General features: G+C 62.0%; 1 protein-coding gene across 1 annotated transcript; it reads right to left on the bottom strand.

The window, feature by feature from the left end:
- Window positions 1-8,098: 8,098 nt before the first annotated feature.
- On the bottom strand, window positions 8,099-18,009 carry LOC117649970 (two pore potassium channel protein sup-9). The gene is made up of 2 exons (XM_034393192.1): window positions 17,796-18,009; window positions 8,099-11,532 (listed from the first exon to the last, which is right to left on the bottom strand). The coding sequence occupies exon 2, from the start codon at window positions 11,401-11,403 to the stop codon at window positions 10,240-10,242; it is 1,164 nt and encodes a 387-aa protein (XP_034249083.1). The 5' UTR covers window positions 11,404-11,532; window positions 17,796-18,009; the 3' UTR covers window positions 8,099-10,239.
- Window positions 18,010-19,139: the final 1,130 nt, after the last annotated feature.

Here is a 19,139-nt window from a genome sequence, read left to right as displayed (position 1 = left end):
CCAGCCTGCCGCTAGGGTTGCCTACAGCCAGGCTGCGGTGCTGGTCAACAACTCCTGGCGGCGGTGGGCAACCCAACCCTGTAATCCGCCACCGTGCCCGGTGTCCACGACAGGCCCGGAAGGCGTGGTGGCTGGATTGATTGCGAATGATCCGCGGACTGTCAAAACGCCCCCTCCCCTTTTCCGCCCCGCCCCCGGCAAGAGCTTCCGCTGTGTATAACCCGGGCCCCCGTTTGGCGATACGGGCACGTTGGTGTGTGCTGGTGTGTGTGCGTGTGTGTGCATGGTATTGATTGGAGGGTCGCTGCCCCCTCATTGCTGCTGGTGTGGCCGCTGCCCGCGCAGCCCCACACTGATAACTGCTGGAACGTCCTGGAGCCGAGGCCGAACCGGAGGTGCGCGTCGACGCAGATCGCTCGCTCGCCACGGAGACCTGCACGAGCGAGCCGTCGGCGCGGCGTGACGCCTCGAGCGGCTCCAAACACTGGCCACTGCCAAAGCAGCCCGGAATTAATTCTTTCTTCCCGCGCCTTCCAGTGGCGCGCCGAGCACGAAGCACCGAGCACGAAGCGCCAATCACAGGCGGGCGGTGTTTGCTTTGCCAGTCCTTGTCGAGGGCCGCGGCCCAGGGCGCACTCCGCACGACGCGCACGACAAGGTCGGCCTCGTCGGCCTGCTCCGAGACGCCGCGGCCGAGCACTGGGTCAAGGCGTCGACGGGCACCCCCGGCCGGCCACTGCCCTTCACTTCCCTGGATTCGCCGCCAGACGCCAGAGCACCCCGTCGGCTGACGGCGAGGCCGGCGGCGAGGCTGGCGGCCGTCCGTGCCCTCTGCTGGCGTGCGCGTCGAAGGCCCCGCTCGCCTCGGTCATGAACTTGACCGGCGTGCCGAGGAGTGACACAAACCTACTCTATTATTCAGTCTCCTTCTCGGGGGGCCTTATTCGGGGGACGGGGAGGACGGGGGAGGGGCAGGGCGTCGCAGCAATGAGGGCGTGAGAAGACGCTTGCATGTTGCGGCGCCACCGCCCGACAAAAATCCCCTCCCCACCGCACCGCACGGGGCAGACAACGACGACGGAAAGAAGGGAAACCCCAGCAGCAACAACAACAGCGCGCCAACACCACCACCAACAACAACAACAACAACAACAACAACAACAAAATAAACACCCCCTCGGGGCTCAGGTCCGCCAAGGCATGCCTCGGCGGCCAAGGGTGGCTCGCAGCACTGGATGCGAGGCGAGGCCCCCGCGCACCGCGGCAGGCAGGAGGCCGTCGGTGGATTGCGGAGGCGACTTTGTAGGCCGCACCACAAAACCATAAAACGCGCTCGAAACCGACCATTTCCAGTGGGCCTCCTGCCTCGTCCTGTGCCGGGCTGTCGGGCTGGCAGCAAGCCGGTTTCGAGCAGCGCCCTCGCACAGCGTCTCTCTCACTCACACTCAAGGGGCGCAGGGTACGAGGGAGACAGAGCGCCGAAGCATTCTGGTCGGAAGCGGTCTACTGCCCAAACCTTTTCCTGCCTAACTAACGACGCGATCCTCGAGTAGTCTGTCCGGCCGTGCCGCCGCCGTTGAAGCAGTGGCGTCGCATCCCTCTCGGATACAATCGATACCCCATGAATAATGAACACACACACACCGACACACACACCGACACACACGCGCGCGCGCCATCGGCCACCCACACGGCACGGCATCGTCCTTTGCCTTGGCCCACCATGATGGTGGTGCACTGCTTCGCCTGCTTGGCTTGTCCGCCACGCCGCGCGGTGCGGTGCGCTCTCAATGGCGTGGGAACGCGTGGAGGGTGTCGGCGAGCGTCGGCGGGGGCCTCTGACAAACGAGGGGGACAACACTGGCGCCCCGCACACCGCCAGGCGACCGCCAGGGCACTTTCGGACAAACCATTGTCTAGGAAATGAAAATAATAACCTACTCAGGAATGGGTCGGTCTGGAATTCAAAGACTACTAGCAGGTGAAGTGTTCTCGTTTACCAAGCGTGAAAAAGGTCCCTTTTTTGCGAACTTTTAGTGACAGTGCACGAGAGCGTCTGCAGATTGCAAGCGGATTCCGAGAGTCGTTTCCGTCACTGTCTCTCTCGCACCCACACGGGACGCCCCACGAGTGTGACAGAGAGAGACGAAAAAGGCTCTCGGACTCACTGAGTGTGCTGCAGGGCGCTCCGCGGGCCTGTCGCCGCCCTGACTCTGACCTCCGCGGCCTCCCGGCCTCCGGCAGTGGGGCACACGGCGTGCACGGCGTGCCGTTCGCTGTTCCGACGTTCCGCCGCTCCGCCGCTCCGCGCGATGCCACTTTATTTCCGAGATGTGCCCTGCTTTTTTCCTTCCCCTCTGTGACGCTGTCACGCTGTCACGATGTGACTCACGCCGTCACGCCGCCACGTGAAGCCTCGTCACACGCGATCGTGTGCCTCCGCTTGGGCGGGGCGGCGCGGGGCGGAGCCTTTGGGCGCGGCGGGATGGGCAAAAACGGTAGCAAGTTACCCCTTGGCCGATTCATCACGATCATCACGCTGCAGGGCCGCCAACAGTGGATAACGAGGTCCGAACCGAAAGCGCGCGCTGGCTGCGCTGCAGGTCGCAGGCGCACCAACCCAACCATTTCCTTGCCCGTAACGCTGTAATGCCGTTGCATGCCAAATTGCCGCCCGGATACAACACACGCGGCGCGCCCGTAAAAGCGATGAGTCACGGAAAGAGAGATTCTTTGAAATTGGGGATGCCTTTCGTTCCGCCGGGCGTTTCTGCGTTGTTGTTGTGGTGGTGGTGGCCCGCCTGACCGCAAGCCGCAGGGGCTATTCGCGTTAACCCGGCGCATCATTCGATTAGCGTCTCTTCGATTTTCGATTCGCCGATTGATTCGCACAGACAAAGGGCTTGTTGTACCAAACGGGCGGGCCCGCGTATCTACAACAAACTGCCTCGCTGTTCGAGAATGTGAGCTCTTGTAAATGGAAGTCATAACAAACAGCAAGACCTGGCTTCGAGTTTTGAGTGAGCTCTCAGGATGGCAAAGGACAAGGACCGGGCAACGTACGATTAATTTGCATGCACCATTCACAGAACGATTCATTCCACATTATTGACGTCACTGACTAGACAAAGTCTCAGGGCACCGGCTCAGGAATAGTTTCCGAAACACGCCCATGCAACTGATTGATCACCAGAAGGCATGAACCAACGGAGAGGTCGGTGACCCGGGCACACCAAAAGGCCCTGCAGGTTGCGTCTGTAAGTCAACCGACGTCTACGTAACAATCGGCAACCTCTCGGCACGAACACCCGAGGCAAGGCGGCAAGGCCGTACCCTGTCGGGCTGTTGCACTCCCCCTGCAGCCTGAGCTACCCCACCGAGGCGCACGGCATGATGCAAGAACCAACAACGCCCTCTGTCAACGTTCATTGACGAATGCATCCAACCGAGGGCATCGGAGCTAGCTGTTGGGTATCTACGCGGGCTGGAGTTCTAACCCCCGTCGAAACAATTGCATGACACACAGTGCTGGGTCGGCAACCCTTCCTCTAGAAGCGCCGCCTTGTCGTCTGACACTAGACGGCACTCCCTCGACTTGTCAAGGACAAGGAAAATCGGCGAACTTCAAAGTGAGCACAACCCCCCAGTTCGCTGCCACGTCGCTGCCATGGTGCTGCTCACCTGCTGCCCGCTGGCGTCGAGGCGTGCGTCCGCGCCGCTGCCGCGCCGCTGCTGCTCCGCTACGTTGCGAGGGTGGAGGCCTGGTGGGGGCGAGGCGCGTCCCCGGCCGAGGCTTGGCGTCGAATGACGGCGCAGGGCTGCCTGGGGGCGCGGGGCGGCAGGGCGCACGGCGCGCATAGGGCCGGGGGCTTCGAGCCAGCGGGGCGGCGCGGCGGCGGCGCGGCGGCGGCGCGAGGGCGGCACTGCAGGTGGAGGGGAAGGGGCGGCCGTCGACGCATGCAAGTACGCACTCGTCACTGAGCCGCACGCAGTAGCACGCAGTCGTTGTCGAGGTCAAGAACAAGCAATCCCCCTTCCCCACATTGGTTCATGCACATTGGCACTCCGAGCCAAGTGGATCGAAGTTTTTAAAAAATGGATTCATTCTTTTTGGCAGCTTCCACGTTCAGAGGCGTACGGTCTGTTCCTCTACCATTCCTCTACAGCCTGGAGGGCGTAGATGTAATTCCGTTGTGTTCATTTGAGAGGCGTGTTCGCCTCTTCTCTGTTGAAGATGATTCCAGCAGGGAGGCGACATCGACATCAGCAATGGCCGTTTCTTCTGAAAGGATGTGCAGTTTAGCCCGGCCTCCTCGTGGTTCGGCGCCGGGCCACGCCGGGCCGTAAAGGGCATAACGAGCACGTCGTCGTTGATGTGGGTCCGGCACGCCGCGGCGGACAGCCCGCCGGCACGCGAGCACGCCCTGCACGACCTGCACGCCCTGCAGGGGCGGACGGTGGCGCTGGACGCTGCACTGTGGGGCTGTAGGCGATGATGCCTGGAGGGCGGAGCTGGCGGAGCGCGCCTCGTCCAAGGCCTCGTCCCCGCGGTGACGGCCAGGTGACGGCCATGACGATGACAGGCGGCCTCTCCAGGGACACCGAGCTCGTTGGCAAATTGGAGTGCAGCGCGGCTCTTACCTGGAGGCGTGGCGCCGCGGGCACGAAGGACTCTCTGCGGACCTACCTGCCAGTTTCAGCATCGGCCCACGCACCCGCGAACAGCGTACCAACCTGCGGACACAGAAAGACAAACAACAACTGTTACTCTGGTTGTTATTGTTATTATTGGCTCGGCTCGGGCCGCCTGGGCCGCCGGGGCGAGTGACATGTGACTGGCGATGGCACGTCGAGGCACGTGACGGGACGCGACCTTGGCAGGAGGCAGTGCCTCGTACGGACTCGATGGCGCGGAGGAAGCGCGGGGGCGGCTCGGGGGAGGAAACTTGAACGCTTGCTGGGCCCTTTCTTGAATGAATGAATGAATGAATGAATGAATGAATGAATGAATGAATGAATGAATGAATGAATGAATGAATGAATGAATGAATGAATGAATGAATGAATGAATGAATGAATGAATAAATGAATGAATGAATGAATGAATGAATGAATGAATGAATGAATGAATGAATGAATGAATGAATGAATGAATGAATTCATTTTCGTCTTTTCGTTTTTGTTTTTGAAAACGAACGAACGAAGGAACGACATCGGTCCCGTGCCATGTGTGCTTTCTCCGATGGTGACATTTCCTCCCGATCGACTGGCTCGGCGGCCCGGTGACCCTGGTGACCTGGTTGTCATCGCATCGCCGTGCCATGGCTGTGCCGCCTTGCCGCCTTGCCGCGCCCCGTCCCCCGCGCCGCGCCGCACGCAAGTTGTCATTCCCTTCCCGCTGCGCCTTGCTGCGCCTTGCTGCGCGCTGCGCCGTCCGGCAGACGTCTCCAGGAATCGATGTTGTTGTCGGAGGGCGACGATGATCGCTCGAAAACTGCAACGTCCGGTCCGCCACGTCTCTCCGTCCTTGCTCTTGCTTCATTTGTGTGCGGCGGGCATTTCTGCTCAGGGAGAAGTTGTCTGGCTGCTCCGTGACGTGACGATGTGACGTCACTGCGAGTTGGCGGGACGGTGGGACATCCTCATCAAGGGTGGGCGTCGCCGCGTCGCCGCCACGCCGCCTCTCATCGGGCAGCCTGTTGCCAAAGCGCAGCGCGCCGCGACGACGCCGCGAGGAAGGGCCGTCGGGGTATCGACGCTCGGCCGCACGGCCCGCCGTGGGGTATCCCCGGCGACGGCTACGGCGACGGCGTCGCGACGCCCGGCGCTACACCGCGCGCTGCGCGGGTGGTGAAAGGCCTGACGGAACGGCGACGCTGGCGCCCTCTGCGGCCGAGCGCCGCAACTCGGCCAAGCCGAGCGACACGCCGCCCCACTGAGGGGTGGGGGCGGGGCGCGAGAAGGGCAGCCAGGGGGTGGCCGGGGGCGGGGCGGGGGCGGGCCAGGGGCTGGTGAAAGGGAACAAAGCCCAGCTCGAAAGCGGTCGACGCCGTGCCGCCCGCCGTATCCAGCGAGAGGACGACGAACTACAGAGCCGGCAAGCTGAGGCAAGCCGAGGCAAGCGGGCAAGCATCGGGCAGGGCGGCAGGGCGGTGCGGTATCGCGGTATCGCGCTGCCGTATCGAGTGGTGCGGTCGCCGTGGTACTGCGGCTAGAGGTAGGGAGGCTGAGGCCGCCGCCGTCCAACCGCGGTATCAGTTCGGGGCAGTCCGGACTGGCTGCTGGTAGCCCTTTGCAGGAATCCTGGTCGCAGAAATGGAAGACGGCGAGCCCCGCGTTGGCGGCACGCGGCACGCGGCAGCAACGGCAGGCAACCCGCCGGGTTCGCAAAGCAGGATGGCGACGGCCCCCAATCCGGACGCTGCAGTGAACTGGCCCCCTCCTCCTTGATCCACGGAATCCAGAGGGCCGCGTCCAGGGCGGCGCGCGCGGCGCGGCGTGCGTGCCGAACAGTGCCGATCTGCGCGTGCGAGACGAGGAGACGCCGTCGCCCCGGACGCCACCCCAAGGAGGCTGTCAAATCGCTGGGGGTGTGAGGGGGTGCGCGCGCAGAGCAACAGGCATGGGGAGGGTGGCGCAGTGCCGGGCGGGGAGAGGCGAGGGGCTGCGGGGGCTCGGGCCGGGAGGGGAGGGGGTGAGTCACCAAGTGTGTGTGCTGCTGCTGCTCAAGGAAGTGGTTTCGCTCGCGCATATAATGGACGTTTCGTCCCGCAACACACCACCCCTTCGACGCCCCGCCACCCGCCACGCCCCGCCACGCCCCGCCGCGCCTTGCTCCGCTTGATCGAGCCGCGGATCCACATCCGCCCCCTCTGCTCCCCGGTCGACGCGCAGCTCGCAAGCGTGCTGGCGGAGGGGCACCTACCTAAGAGCCTGAGCCGCCACATCTGCAAGATGCGCTGCGTGTCGCTGATCGTGAACGTGGCGGAGGAGGCCATGGTGCTGCGCACTGGGCGGTCCTGGGTCCGCGACGACAACGCGACGACAACGCGAAGACGCACTGCGGTCCGCCGCGCGCGCAACTAGACTGGCCGACATGTGCGATAGTTTGTTGTCCGGCCCGACGGCCTGGGCGGCCTGGGCTGGGCGGCCTGGGCTGGGCGGGCTGCTCCAGGCGGAGGACGGCCGGGCAGGGAAACAGGAACAGAGTCCCGGCAGGCTGATTCCGAACAGTGCTTCGTCGCTGTCCCTCTCGCTCCCCAACGGAACGCCTCGTGAGAGCGAAAAGACAAGGCGACGTTTCGAATCGAATCAGTCTGTGGGCAATTGCCCAAACGATGGGTCTCATGTTGTGACAATGAGGCCCCGGCACTGCTTGGCCGGCGGCCGACCACACCCGCGTCGTTGGCCTGCACTGCGCCGGTGCGCGCGCCGCGCGGGCGGGGCCGTACGTCGTACCCCCGCGCTAGCGGTCCTGAGGTGAGGAAGCCTCTTCATCTCTTTCGTTGCGTTTCGCTGGCAGCGCCTGGTGGCGCCTTGAAGGCGCCTAGTCTGGCAAGTTCGGCACCGCCTGAATGGCCGACCGCAGCCCTCGCCGCACCCACGCCCGCAGCGGCCCGAAGCCACACACAGCTGCACCACGTACTGGTAATTGACCAAAGTACTGCAGCAGTCACTCCAAGGACAAAAAAAGACGACGACGCGGCCACATCTATCAGAAAAAGCGGCCGAAAAGAGAGCATCGCGCGCGCTGCGGCATGGCGATGGCGCGCACACCGTGATATCAATTCCACGTTGCGGCGGTGACGTCATCGTGCTGAGCCGAGCTGAGCCGCCCCCGCCCCCAGCTTGGCCAGCTTTGTGGCAAAAAAACAAAACGTAATCGTGTTTCGGACGTTGCGTGCCGCGGCGCCTCGCCCAGCCTGGCGCAGCCCGGCGCGGCCGATGAAGGCGATGAAGAGTCGCCACTTCCTTTAATTATTTGATTGCGCGACTTGGTGGGCCTGGCTGGCCTGGCCAGCCCGTCCCGGAAGGGTGTGTGTCAAGTTGGCATCCGTGGAGGTGGGAGGAAGCAGGGCAAAGCAAAAAAGGCGGCAGAGGCATTGTGGACGACCTTTTTATTCTGTCGTGATTCAAACGTTTGGCACGGAATAAAACAACAGATTTTAAAGTCGTTTACAAAGCAAATCAGTAAACTGGCAAACATGAGAAAAAGAATTGTTTCACAAGGGAAAAATGGATAATCTTCTAAATATTGGTCAAGAAGGGGGAGAACTACAAAAAGAGAAATGTATATAAAATGAGATCAAAAAAATAAATTAGTTGAAAGACTAGGATAACATATAATTTCTATCGTTAACAACGAACCGATTTAAGTTCCATAACAGACTTATATAATATCAAAATTGGCAATGCAATTAGATAGTGGCCGGCGCAACGCCCTGAGGACTCGCGGCTCTTGGATGACAAGGCAGAGGCTACTCAGAAGACTTTGAAAATACCATGTACGGTTGAAAGAACTAGACCTGCATCGCTACGGACTGATACATGTTAAGATGCAGGCCGAACTTCTAGTGCAAGAACTGTATAATCGATATGAAAGGATTAACTTTAAAACGAAAAAGAGACTTGGCGCATCTGTCGTATTTTAGAATATACAAGAGTAGTAAACTGATACGTACTAACTACTGAATAATAATAACAATTGGAGGAAAAAAAGATGTATCTAAATGTTAGAGTAGAAAACTGCCGCAGCATGTGGCATAGGCACAGAACACACATCGTCCAATTCGTCCAAATCAGCCTTGAGTTGAGAGGGGTGGGGGAGCGCCCGGGGGGGCAGCCACCGCGGCAGCCACCCTGAGCGGGGCCCTCCCTGCCGCCCCCCGGCGCCCCACCGCGAGCCCCTCGAAACCCTCTCGTTCGTCATTTCTCATAAAAACATGATTTATAAAAGTGATGCTCCGTTTAGTTTACTTTGTAATGTTAAGGCCCACGCGCGAAATACGCTAAAAATATTGTTTATTCGGGAAGAGTTTAAAGCTCGCTAGAAGTAACGTTATTTAAAAGTTAATTGATTCCCTTTAGATTTGTCATTATTATTTCAAAAGTACCGAAGGCGTTTGCGCGAAATGAGAACAACATTCTTAAAAGGAAGTAAAAGCTTACGCCAGAATCACAGATTCCTATCACCGCCGACATTCCAATTTCAACTTTTCTGGCACTTTCTTTTTAACACTCTCCACCTCTCCACCACCCGCTGCACCCTCGTGTAGGTTCACGGCGCTAAACCCTTGATAGTTTAAATTTCCGTCTGAAAGCCCTGCATTAGTTTTTGGTCAAAATGAATTTGTAAAAGAAACGAGTTAGAACATTAAAGATTTAAGGACAGCCGCTTCGGTGACACGAAAGAGACGCTAGAGATGCTTTGTAAGACGGCTAACTCGATCACGCCGCCTGACATGAGGTGCAACCTCCCCTTCCCCTCCCCCGTCCGTGGGGTGCATGGGGTTGGCCAGGTTATGCAACCAGCCCTCGACCGACTGGGGTCTTTATACACAAGGCGACGGGCTCGGCTCGAGTAAGGCTTTAGAAGCTCCTGCAAAGGAAATTATATCACCTTTTTTTCCCACCTCCCAACCACGCAAAAGTTAGCCAACACGCACCCCATAATCAATTTTGGACTTTTAACCGGTCGTTTGTCCACAAAAGCTCACAACCCATAAATTGACTTGGTATAAAAGTAGGCTTTTCCGTTCGAGGACTCATCTTCCACTCTTAGTGACGGGCGCTCACCACAATATATTGTCGTATCTTAGCGTAGTTAAAGCATGGTCATCACAACTTCTCAACTTATCTTTTAATATGGAATTTTTTCGACAGGAGTATTGAGCATTTTAGCACGCATGTTTTGAGTTTTATCTAGCGCAATTATATGACCATAAATTGCTTCCAAACCTGGCAATAGTACACAAGGTATACAGAAAAATTATCACATATTCTTTGGCTTTTTTTTACGTCTACTAAAACAAAATTGGCAATAATAACAATAATTATAAAGGCTAGTGGTTGCAGAAAATTGTCGAGCATCGTTAGACCCTTTGTGGCAAGGCCTGGGGTACACCACGGGCCTGAGTGAGCCCTGAGTGAGGCCCAGACAGGACTGGGTGTGCAGGCCAGGGGCCTGGATGCAGGTCTGTGAATTGGCCATGGGCGGCCAGGGGCGGTAAGGATGGAGGCCTAGATGGAGTTGCGGTAGGTGGGCACGGCGGGCCAGTCGCACTCGTTGGCCAGCCTCTTGGCGCGCATCGGCCGGTCCCGCTCCATGAGCAGGGGCATGAGGGCCTTGAGGGGCGGCATGAGGTGCGCCGTGTTGTGCGCGATGCCGTGGCCGAGGGACGGCCGGTGGTGGCGGCTGGGCGGCGGGCTGGGCGGCGCGCGCGGTGCGTGGCGGCCCAGACACCCGCACGGCAGCGAGCACACCGAGGCCACGTCATCGTCCATCTCCACCAGCTCGGCGTGCTCCACGTGCTCGCCGTGGCCGCCCTGGCCGCTCATGATGGAGCCGTTGGCAGTGATGACGTCACCCTCGAGGCGCACGGCGCCCTGCATGGCCTGCAGCGCCTCGGCCTCGTCGCGCCGCTCGTCCTCCGTGTTCATCGTCACGAACCGCAGCACCAGCAGGTTGAGCGACGCGGCCACGATGGCCAGGCCGAACAGGATGAAGATGAGCGCGAAGGCCACGTACTCGGGCTTGGTGGCGAGCGCGTTGTCCTTCTGCAGCGCCACCATGTCGCCGAAGCCGATGGTGGTGAGCGTGATGAAGCAGTAGTAGACCGAGTCGAAGTACGTCCAGCCCTCGTAGCGGCTGAAGGCCGCCGCGCCGCCCGCCACCGTCAGCCCGGACAGCGTCGTCACCACGCAGATGAGGTTGATCTCGGAGGCGTCCGTGTCCTTGCAGTTCATGACGCGCTTCACCTTCTTGATGACATGCGAGGAGAACTTGTTGAGGCGCTCGCCGATGCTCTGGAACATGACGAGCCCCAGCGGGATGCCCATGATGGCGTAGAACATGGTGAACAGCTTGCCGGCCACGGTGGATGGCGTGGAGTGGCCGTAGCCGATCGTGGTGAGCACGGTGGTGGCGTAGTAGAAGGCGCCCGCGAACTTCCACTGCTGGCCCGCCTTGTGCGGCTCCGACTTGAGGATGATGGTCTCGAACAGCTTGAAGTCGTCGTTGGACACCGAGTACTTCTGGATGAGCTTGCGCTCCACGTAGTCCAGCACGTCGCGGCGCCGCTTCTCCGTCTCGGACTCGAGCGCGTCGAACACGGCCGCGCCGATCAGCAGGTAGGTGAAGGTGCACACGATCAGGGAGAGGGTCCGGACGTTCTGCTTCTTCATGGCGGTCGCAGGGCGCGGCGGCCCGACGCCCCGCCGACACCGCCGTCACCGCCGTCAACGGACCGCCGTCAACGGACCGCACACCCTCGACTTCGGCTCGGCTCGGCTCGGCTCCCTAGCAGCCCGCACCTGCGCACACATACAGGGTGGTTAGAGAACAACCGAGTAAGGACCTTTTTCTGCGGCACAAGATGCATGTGTGCTACGTGTGCGCGGCGGTCCGAGCCGTGCCGAGCCAAGTCGAGCCAAAACCCTAAAACCCTTTCAAAACGCAACCAGACCGTAATGCCCTTTAAAAGTAAATATCCGAGAGGAGTGCCCCGCCCGCGGCGTGCCTTAGTTACACGGGCCACTGCGCGCCACTGCGCGGCTGGCCCGGACACACCCCGTTTCCTCCTCGGCCTGCCTTGCCTGCCGCCTTGCCTGCCGCCAGGACCACGTCCGACCCTGTCGTCAAAACGGCTGGAAATGCAGGCAGCTCATCTTTAATGACTCGCTGGCCGGCGGAGCGCGACGGGGACGGGCCGCTGCCACACTGGTGGCTTGCGTTCCATTTCGATGAGGCTCCGGCCGCCTCGCTCTCAGGCCTGTCGATGCAGACGCACAGCGCCAAACGCCGCACGCAGCGCAGTGTCTCGGTGAAATGGCAACGAGATCGGCCACGCCGGGCCACCACGCCCACGCGTCCAAGACAGTGGCGGTGCTTACATCATGCTGCCCTTCCGCGCAGAGCAGCACAGACAAATGACCCTCGAGCGGCTCCGACTCCGTGACTCAGTGGAGCGCCTCCCGGTGGACCTGCCCGAGCGGCCCGAGCGAGCCCCCTCCCCTTCCCGGCCGCTACCGACCGCCACCCCTGCTGCGCCAGCAGAGCCCGCCGCCGAACGCTCATTCCGAACAGTGCTCTCTCTCTGTCTCTCTCTCTCTCGCTCCCTCCGGGGCGCCCGGGCAGTCCGGGGAGTCGGGGGACTCAATGGCCCAAAGGAATGGCGTGTCATGCTCACACGTGCGCGCACGCCCGTGCGCCGACCGGCAGGGCGCGGCCTGAGTTACGGACTGCAAGCACACCCTGGCCTAACCTAGCCGATCGGCCGTGTGTGTGTGTGTGTGTGTGTGTGTGTGTGTGTGTGTGTGTGTGTGTGTGAGAATGTGAATGTGTGTGTGCAGGTGTGTGTCTGTGAGAGTGAAGGATGGACCGCGCCCGTTGGGGTGTCCCTGCGCCCTTCTCGCCCTCCTCGCCGTCCGCTCCCACACACTCCACCACCGCTCCACTCCAACGCCCTGCTCGCTCTGCTCGCTCTCTGCTCGCCCGGCTACGCCCCCACCCTGGAGTCCGCAATGCGCAACTGCTGTGTATAATCCCGGCCGGGCTGCTGGGAGTGCCGGGAGCGCGGGGAGCGCCGGGAACGGAATGCACCGGCAAGCCGCGGCATGCAGGCCCGGAATCAATAGAAGGCGTCGAGGAGGCCCTTTGTAACGGGCCGCGAAGCAGCGAAGCCGCCCAAGCCGTGTCACCGCGTGTCGCGCTCGTGGAGATGAACAAGGGCCTGGCGGACCTGGTGCGCGAATAAAAAGGGGGAAACGCGAAGGGGAAAAAACAGCACAACACACGCACTCCGTCATGTCCTCGCGAGCACCCGCCCTTGCCTCCAACGTGCGCCATGTCAACTTGACCGCGTCACCGCGTCGCGTGTATGCAAAGCCTGCACGTTTGTGTGTGTGTGTGTGTGTGTGTGTGTGCGTGTGTGTGTGTGTGTGTATATATGTGTGTGTGTGTGGTGACGTCACATGACGTTGGCGCACTCCCGCAGGGTGGGGACAGCGGGCCTCGGGGAGGGGAACGGTCTGTGTGCTCAGGATGTGCAGGGGGAACACAGTGTGGTGGCGGGGAGGGTAAAGGGAACGCTGCTCCCCCCCTCCCCCCTCCATTTTCGCCCCGTCGCTTTCATGGCAAATTGCCACTCATAGTGCGACAGAGCATTTTGGAAAGGAGCGGAGGCGGGGGACTTCCCTTCGCTGGGTGTGTCTCTGTGCCTCCCTGCAGGCCGATTGCGAAGAGTCGTCTGGTCGCACTGTCCCCGTCGCACTCTGGCGTCGCGTTAGGGGTGCGAGAGAGACGGAGCGGCCTAGGCTGGCGCGGGCTGGGCCGCTGGGCCGCTGGGCCGCTGGGCCGGGCGATACGGTCGTTGAGTCGCCACTCATCGGCGTGGGCGGCCGGCCGACCAGGGGCCGAACGCGGCGCGGCAATCTGAGGACCGCGCCGAGGAGAGGCGCCTCGGTCTTGGAGTCGAGTCGCACTCGTGCCGAGTCGACTTCAAGCCGAGTAGAGGGGCCTAAATCGAGAAAGCGAAGTCCTTGCGAGGCGGGGCAGCGCGGCGATGCTGGATCCACGCGTGGCGTAGTGGATCTAGGCACGGTCCTTATGAATGGTCACGCGACGCGCCAGGCGTCCGTTGGCGTGGCGTGGCGCGGCGCGGCGTGGCGTGGTGGGGTCACGGTGTGGGTGGTGAGGTGTGGCTGCAACGTCTTCACGCGGCGTGCGCGAAGTCAAGTCCGTGCGGCACTGGTGTGGATTCTATCGCCTCTGCTGTTGCCGCTTCACTCAAGTCCCTCTCCCTCCCTCTCTCTCTTTCTCGCACGCTCGCGCACAGCACTCACACACACGCACAAACGAGCCATACTGTTACACACCGCTGCGCGAGGCTGTGTGCGACACACACACACACAAAGTGCCCACCACCTACAGGATGTCCCAGAATACATACTCGGCGCGCGGCGGCGGTCGCTTCTTTTCCCCTCCCTTCTTTCTCCGATCGCGTTTTGTTTACCTTTTTACCCTTTTTGCTGACGCAGAGGGCGGAATTGGCGCCAGCGGCGCTCTCTCCAGGCGGGGCGCGGCGCCCATGGGAAGCGCACTGCGAGCGGACAGGCGGCGCCTGGGACAGTACGGACCATGGGGACCGGGGCCACCAACATGGTAACGAATAAACGACAAAGGTTCTCCAACGAAACCACCAGATGAGGGCCATCGGTCCATTGGTTCGTTCGCCCATTCACCCAAGAAGTGAGATTTGTTGTTGTTTGTCGTGGGTTTTTCAGTTAGCACACTTTCTTCCTCACAGTGTGGTAAGTAATGACAGTGGCGCCGTCATTGTGTGGCTGTCGTCCCTGTCGGTGGCGTCTGAAGTCCTGAAGTCCTCTGAAGCCTGGTGTGGGACTCGGACAAAGGGACGCAATTAACAGTGCACAGTGCACCGCGTCATAGCAGCCATGGAGTCCCCTCTGGTCCCCTCCCCGGGGCGCGGTGTGGCGGCGCGGTATGGAGACAGACAGACAGACAGACAGACAGACAGACAGACAGACAGACAGACAGACAGACAGACAGACAGACAGACAGACAGACAGACAGACAGACAGACAGACAGACAGACAGACAGACAGACAGACAGACAGACAGACAGACAGACAGACAGACAGACAGACAGACAGACAGACAGACAGACAGACAGACAGACAGGCAGGCAGGCAGGCAGGCGCCGCGCCGAGTGCTCTGGGACTCAGTCCGAATGACTCGCATGCCCGCGGCCGGGGCCCGCCCGTTTTACTTTGACGGTCAAGTTCGCCTGTCCCTGCCTCTCTGCCGCGACGCCGCGACCCAGGCCCCGACCGCCACGCCGCCGCGGTCCTGGCTCGCGAGGCCTCTACGTGCTCGCCAACATTGCGCGCGGGTTTCTGGCTTCCTCGGTTCGAGCAACCGCACACCAACTCCTTTCACTGTTTTTGCGCGTGTCTTTTTGGGGGGGTGAGTGTACTCGTTTTTCGCTTGCTTTCGTTGTTGTTTGGTTGTTTCCGACCCTCGGCTTGATCATCGGAGACCTCCGATATTTGGACGCGGCCCAAATTGAGTCACCCCAACGCTCCAACGGCCGCACTGGGCGCACTGTACAGCAGTGCTGCACGTACTGTGCCAGGACAACGGGGAGCCAAAACACCGAAAGCTCGCTTCTTTTTGCGGACCCATTTTCCGTTCGCTTGGCCGGCCAGGGCGACCCGCCCCGCGGGGCGGAGTCTCCCCGACGACGCGGCGCGTACACGCGTGAGCGTCGCGTGAGCGTGACCCCCGCGGGGACACCGCCTTCTTTCGAGGCTTATCTTGTTGGAAAAGAACAGCAGGTGCAGATAGTGTGAGCCTCAGTGGCCCACTTACAGTGTGCGCTGCACGTTGCAGTTGTGCCATGCCACCATGCCGGCTAGGAGCAGGCAGAGCAGGCGGTACTGGTACCCTCCACGCCCCGCCCCGCCGAGACGGTCGCAGTGCAAAATCGATTAGGCGTATTCAATTAAGCTGGTGGGTCCCTGGGCCCGGCCCTGCCCTGCCCGGCCCTGCCCGGCCCTGCCCGGCCCTGCCCCGGGGCGTGGCGGTGGGAGTCTCCGCCAGCAGGGCCAGCAGGGCAAGCGGGGCCACCAGGGCGCGGCGACTAAACTGCGACGGCGAAATGCGCCATGAATGCACGCGACAAAACTAATGTCCCGCTGCACTGCACGCCAGGACACCGCGGAGTGGAGCCCAAAACATTAGTCGCAAAACACGCCGATTACAAGCATTAAAAGGCCATCAGTGACAGGCGGGACCAGACAGGGCCGGCGATGCCTCCGAGCCCCGCCCCGCTCCGCCACGCCACGCCCGGTAACGTGACGTGCCGATGCCCAGAGGATCAATCCCGATCTAGCTCATCATGTTCGCTCCCGCGATCATGGGGCGCCCGGCGAGTGTGCGAGAGAGACAGAGACAGAGGTGATGGAAATCACTGCGCAGGACGCAGAGTGTGCACCACGCGATCGATAATTCCCGCGTTAGTACGTTATCTGACACGCCGGGGCTGCCGGCATGCGGCAGTGCCGGTGCCGGCGGGGGCCGCCCCGCTTCCGTGCTGTTTGCGCTGCTGCACTGTCAGGCCCTCGGTCAGGCCGGAGGAGTGATAAAGATAAAGAGAGACAGAGCGAGAAAAGCGCTGTTTGGATGAGCCGGCCGGCGGGCGGGCGAAACCGCCTGCCGGGTCCGGGGTAGGCCGCCGAGCCGCACTGCGCCGCCGCCGCGTTGCCTGCCTCCACGGCGCTCGGGCCGCCCTGGCCGTCCCGGCCGTCCTCGTCACGGACCAGGGACGGGGACGACACGCGCCCGTCGATCACGTCAACGTGTGTGCCGACGACGACCCCCTTCCCACCCGTCTGTTCCGCCGCCATGGGAAGTTCCAAAGCTGCACGTCGGAGTGATAACCGCCCCCGGCGTGGCCGCGGTGCCGCGGTGGCGGCGCCCAGCCCAAATCCAGGACGACGTCTGGGCTGGCAGGGCTGTCGGGCCGCACCGCACGACCCTGCAACATGCATGCAACGTGTCGTGCAGCGCGGCACCGCGGCACCGCGGCGGGCTTCCGTGCCATCCAAGCCGCGCCCCTTCTCATCGCCCCGGTCCCGGGTTCAACTACCGCTCGAGGCCGGCTCCGTTCTTGTTGGCTTTGCCGATGGTTCCGGCACGCTTCGTTCGTTTACACTGGGAGGCCGCCGGCTCGGGCTCCTCCAGGCTGGATTAGACGGGCGAGTCATGGAGGAAGGGTGAGCGCGGACCGCGGGGCGGCCGCGCGGTGACCACGGGGGCCGCCGCGGCCGCGGTGGCCGTGAGGCCATCGGCGGCCATGGGGCCGTGATGGGCGAGAGGGGACGCTGCCCTCAGGGCGAAGAGCGATTTGCCAGAAGCCCACGGGGGCCATGGAGAGCGTGTGGTGCTACCCGCAGGGGGCCATGGGGCCATGGAGGCCCGGCGGAGTGTCGCAGGCTGCGCGCTGCGCGCTGCGCGGACTCTGGTCCACGCGGGCCGTGCCCGCCGTGCCTTATCGATCCAGGCAGGCAGCCAGCAGGGCAGGACTCTAGGCAGGGCCACCGGCAGGGGGTAGGGCTAGGGCTGCTCCGCCTTGCTCCGCACGGCGTGGCGGGGGCAGCGGGGCCCGCGGGGGCAGCGGGGAGGAGGGGAGGGGGCACACTCGGCCAACCGGCTGGGCTGGCTGGGCGCGCCCTCACCCCTTGTGTCCGCTGCCGTCCTGCCCGCCCCGCCCCGCCACCCCGGGGAGCGCGCCCACCGCGGCCCCCGCGGCCAAACGGACGGACACCCTTCTGACCGACAACTTTTCTAGACTTGGTCGTTTGGCCGGAAGTTGGCAGCCACCCGATTACACTGGTGTGCCGCCGTGCGGTGGCGGTGATCGCGGAGGCCCGGCCAGTGTCCTGCAAGGGGAAGCGTGGCGCCGGGGTGCCCAAGCTTGCTGTTGAGCACACTCGCCGACGACGTGTTTTTGTTTGCCAAAAGTGGTCCCACTGCACTTCCCCGAGCTGCTTACCTTTGTGCGGCGCTCTGCTCTCCCTCATCGAGGCCCCAGAGGACGCCGACGTCGGGGCACCTGGGGCGACCGTCGTCGTCATTTTGGCGTGGCGGGCGGGGCGCGACTCGGCCGGGGGGCGACCAGCTGCCAACAACGCGGACGTTCACCGGCGGGGCTCACTCGGCCGCCGCCATGGCGCCCCACGAGGACAACGACGGTCTCGGCGAGGCGCGGCGCGCGCTGGGGCTGCGGCACGCGTTCGCTGACCACTCCGACCGCCGCGGACTGGACTGCCGTCGACCGTCGGGGACAGCGGCGAGGGCTGGGGGGCGTGGGGGTGCGTGGGGCCGCGGGCACGGCAGGCAGGCAGGCGTGGCGAAGGCCCGCGCAGTGGCCCACTCCGCGGGGAAGGCAGCGAGAGACTGAGCGAGGAGCGAGCGAGTCGAGTGAGCTGCTGCTGCTGTGGTCGCGGGCGCGGTGGGGCGTGGTGGGGCGCGGTGGGGCGCGGCGGGCGGACGCAGGATAGATCGTGTCGCGTCCCGTGCGCTGTGCGCCCACCCGGGGCTAGGGGCTACCCGGGGCCCGGGATGGGGGCGGAGGCGGGGCGGGGCGGCGGAACCGGGGAAGGACTAGTACACCGTCCTCCCACCAGGGGCCGCGAGGGTCGGTGTGTCAGTGCAAGCAATGGAAAGCACAAGCACGCCACCGTTGGACTTAACCGCCATGCCATATCCTAGGCCCTGCACCCTCTCCTCTCCTGCTGTGCTACCACCCTAAGGCACCCGCGAGTACCCCCAGGCCCAGGCACCTTTAGGGTCTCTAGGCGTGCCGGCAGACTAACTTACATCGTGCCGGTGTGTTCGCGTTGGCGGGGGGCGGGGCGTCGTGAAGCGGGAACTGCTCCATCCCACTACGACCACGTGATGCAAGTGCGTGCAACACGAATGAGAATGAGGAACAATTAGGATAATTTTCGTACAGTTGGAATCGTTTGAATAAATAGCGGTTTGATGGTAATTTTAAGGAATGGACTTATTTTTAAGCAGTATTTCTGCTGACAACTTGTTCATGAGTGTCGGAGCGGAGTGCTGCCTGTACCTCATCCCTCTGTTCATTGATGGGTGACCAACACACACTCAACACAAGCTCTTCTATCCTGGAAGAACGCAGCCATTCTGTAAACTGTACGCAAAGTCTTAGGGTGGTTCTAGAGCACTCCTGCCCTGACATGCAAATGTTTCCTCAAAGTTCAGGGTGTAATTGGTGAAAGAAATAACAAGAGACGACAATTTCTAAAGCCCAAGCTTAACATTTATTAAACTTGACATAAAAATTTGTACAAGGTGTTTCATTTTAATTCAT

This window comes from Thrips palmi, unplaced genomic scaffold (genome assembly GCF_012932325.1).
Source record: "Thrips palmi isolate BJ-2018 unplaced genomic scaffold, TpBJ-2018v1 HiC_scaffold_4, whole genome shotgun sequence".
Classification (NCBI taxonomy): Eukaryota; Metazoa; Arthropoda; class Insecta; order Thysanoptera; family Thripidae; genus Thrips; species Thrips palmi.
Note: the sequence above shows the minus strand (reverse complement) of the source record. Positions and strands in the feature narration are given on the sequence as shown.